This window comes from Camelina sativa, chromosome 2, assembly GCF_000633955.1.
Source record: "Camelina sativa cultivar DH55 chromosome 2, Cs, whole genome shotgun sequence".
Classification (NCBI taxonomy): Eukaryota; Viridiplantae; Streptophyta; class Magnoliopsida; order Brassicales; family Brassicaceae; genus Camelina; species Camelina sativa.
Window position 1 is genome coordinate 4,400,232 of NC_025686.1, and position 3,260 is coordinate 4,403,491.

Sequence of the window (3,260 nt, forward strand, 5' to 3'; positions counted from 1 at the left end):
ACTTCTTCTTCAGGCCATACAAGACAGTGCAATTTTTTAAAATATGTCTCCCCTCTCTCTTCCCTTCAGTACTTAAAAACAAAAAAAAGAGAATAAAAGATGAGATGATTTTGATCAGTTTAGAGAGGTAGGTAAATTACCTGTGACCTCATTATTCTACTCTTGAGTCAAATGATCACACAAAGCTTGGAAGCGAAGGATAGGTAAATTACCGATGACCCCGGTATTCGCTTACACCTTTGATTATAAAAAAAAAATTTGGGAGAAATCAGCCCTTTTTGAAGTGAGAAAAGGGAGAGGAAAGGAGATGTATGAAGAATGTCTTGGCCTGAAGAGAGTCCATATGCCACTGATCAATACACCCAAGGTAAGAATTCACCTTATTTGTGCTTTAATATTGACTAATGAGATGACAATGGAGATTTTAGAGATTCCAAAGGATTGTGGGATTTGAGTAAGGAATGTTGATGCTTATCATGGTTAAGTATAAGAAGTAAGTTCTTGAGTCAGGTAAATGAAGAGTGCAAATAAGAATTATCATGCAGTTGAGTGAGTTCCCTGTTATCAAACCTCTTTCACATGTCTAAGCTTATGTTTTGCTTGAGGGCAAGCAAAGGTTAAGTCTGGGGGAGTTGATATATCATGGTTTAGGTGGTTTTTAACCATGATATAAAGAGTCTTTTAGTGTCTTTTGATGTGTTTCTAGGATGTTTTTGAGTCTTAACAGGTTTTCTAGGATTTTGGCATGGATTGAGCAAAATAGAGCAATTTGGATCATTTTAAAGCTTTAATTCGGAAAATCAGCTTGGAGTCGAATATGAGAGAAGGCATCGATCGACACCTATATGGCATCGATCGACACCCTTGTTGCCAACGAGAAAAAAACCAAGTTTTGAAAGTTTTACAAATCTGTCCCAAAGTTTTCCAAAATTGTAACACAAGTCCCTGACGTGTTTTACGACATATATATATAGTATTTTTAGGTTTTGCAAACCATTAAGTCTTTTTCTATCAAGTTTTATTTTTCCTGCAACCCTGAGAGATTTTGAGAGCTTTTGGGAGAGAGATCTGAACTGTTTTGAGAGAAGAATTCTTGAACTCCCTCTTTACTCTTTTAATTTCAATTGCTTATTATTTAGAAAGATGTTTTGTTCTTCATTGATTAGGTCTGAGTAGTTTGCTTGTTAGGTTTAGTGTTTTTCACAGGGATTTTATGATTTATTAGATCTGTTTATTTAGGATTCATTATCTTGCTAGATCTTCATCATAGGTTGTCCTTCATTTTATTTCTTGATTGGCCATATAGAATTAATAACCTAGGAAAATTAAATTGATATGAGAATATAATTGATTTTCCTGATAAAACCTTTTGATGAACAAAATTACTTTCGGCAAAGAGATTTGATTTAGTGATTTTGTGAATAATCTAATCCTGTTTTTAAAGCTGATTTATTACCTAGAATTTGCATAGAGATTTGGATTTTCCGGTTTTAAATTTAGATATTATTTGCAGTGAGAACTGATTTAATTTACAAAAGTGTTTAGAGTTCTAGATCTGTTCTTAATTGCTTAAATCCTATTTATTCCCTGATTTAATAATTCATAATTTCCTGAGAAATTCCCTAGGTCTAGCTTTTTGATTTTCTGAATTTACAACAACTTTTATTTAATATTTTGCATTGTTTATTTTAATTCAATTTAATCTGTTTATCATAATTAAAAAACTCTATAATTTATTGTGTAGACCTGAGTCCTTGTGGTATTCGACCCCTAAGTACTGCAGTGATCTCTTAATTTGAGAGAGTAGCTCTGGGGTTTAATTTGAGCATATCATATATTTGTGATAGTAAAACAAGTGTATAATGGTAAGTTACATCACCTTGGTGTAAGACATAGCATGATATCTTGTCTAGTTTGATACTTATATTAATCAGTTTCCTTTCTGTCTGCATGATGTTACATGTCTTAATGTTTACAACGAAATACTAATAATGACATGTTTTTGTAGTGATATATATATATATAGTATTACAGCATAATGTCACCTTGGTTTTTAAGATAGGCATATAAACAACGACATCGATTCATACTTTTATTAATCATATCCGTAAGACAAAGTTACAAAGAGGAAGTGGAGGAACAATGAAACAAAGGAGTGCAAACTTGCCGATTACACACACACAACCACATTATCCATTATTATTGCATGAGAACGTAAATAAAACAAAACACCAACTGTATGATTCATTCATTTATAAGTGTTCAACTTACAAGCACTGGTAGTTCGCTGGAGCTGTTCTACCGCAAACATTGAGGAGTACGGTGAGATCGATGGGAAGGTTAAGGTTGATTCCAAGAACGTTAGCCTTGACCAAAGTGCAGAGGCAGGCTGCGGCCTCAAGGTCAGCCAAGCCTTGGATGAGAGTGCAGCATGGCTGTACAGGTGGGGATCCCACTGTTATGTCCACTAGCTTGAGAACATTTGCGCACAGAGCGACCTTAAGGGTATCATTAGGACAAGTCCCTGTGGTTGCGGTGGTGTAAGTGAAGAAGAGGAGGTTGAGGGAAAGGAAGAGTGCAAGGGAGGTTCTTGGAGCCATTTGTTTTTTGGAGTTGAAAAGGCTTAAGAAGTAGTAGTGAGTTTAAGTTTGTTTGAGATTGGTGGAGAGAAATGTTAAATGTTTAGTGGGTATTTATAGGGTTTTCATTAGGAGAGAAATGTGAAGGTTTTCACTAGGAGACAAATGTGAAGGTTCCGATGAGTTGACTAATTTTTTTAAAGATAAGATTCGATTATTAATAAAACTTAATTTTCATCATTCTTCAAATGAGCTGGTAATCTCTAAATGTATATGGTTATAATTTTAACGAACGTATAACCTAGTTGGTGCCTTGGTGGTAAGAAGTTATATGTCCATAAAAACAAGAAAAACTGGTTAACTGATGAGATCGTTTTAAACTTTTAACACAAACTTGGGATCTAAAGTCAATTTGATAGTGTGAAAAAAAACCAAATTTGTCGAAAAAATTGTGAATACTAATTTGGCCAATTTGTAGTTTTTCAACTACGGAAGGACAGCCTTGTCCAATATGAATTGTTACAAAATAAATTGCAAGAGTTAGAGCCAATATATGAAAAAATCATCGTTGTTATTCCTCTTTCGGATAATATGTTTCTATATTGAATTGAGATGTATGCGCGGGATCATACTACTTATATCCTTTTGCTGAATCACTAACATATAATTGTGTGTATTAGT

General features: G+C 33.9%; 1 protein-coding gene across 1 annotated transcript; it reads right to left on the reverse strand.

The window, feature by feature from the left end:
* On the reverse strand, nt 2,068–2,666 carry LOC109127189 (putative lipid-binding protein AIR1B). Its single transcript, XM_019231669.1, has one exon. The coding sequence runs from the start codon at nt 2,598–2,600 to the stop codon at nt 2,268–2,270; it is 333 nt and encodes a 110-aa protein (XP_019087214.1). The 5' UTR covers nt 2,601–2,666; the 3' UTR covers nt 2,068–2,267.

What these genes read in the sequence shown, in the direction of transcription:
- LOC109127189 (XM_019231669.1), bottom strand. Translation starts at nt 2,600, where the DNA reads ATGGCTCCAAGAACCTCCCTTGCACTCTTCCTTTCCCTCAACCTCCTC.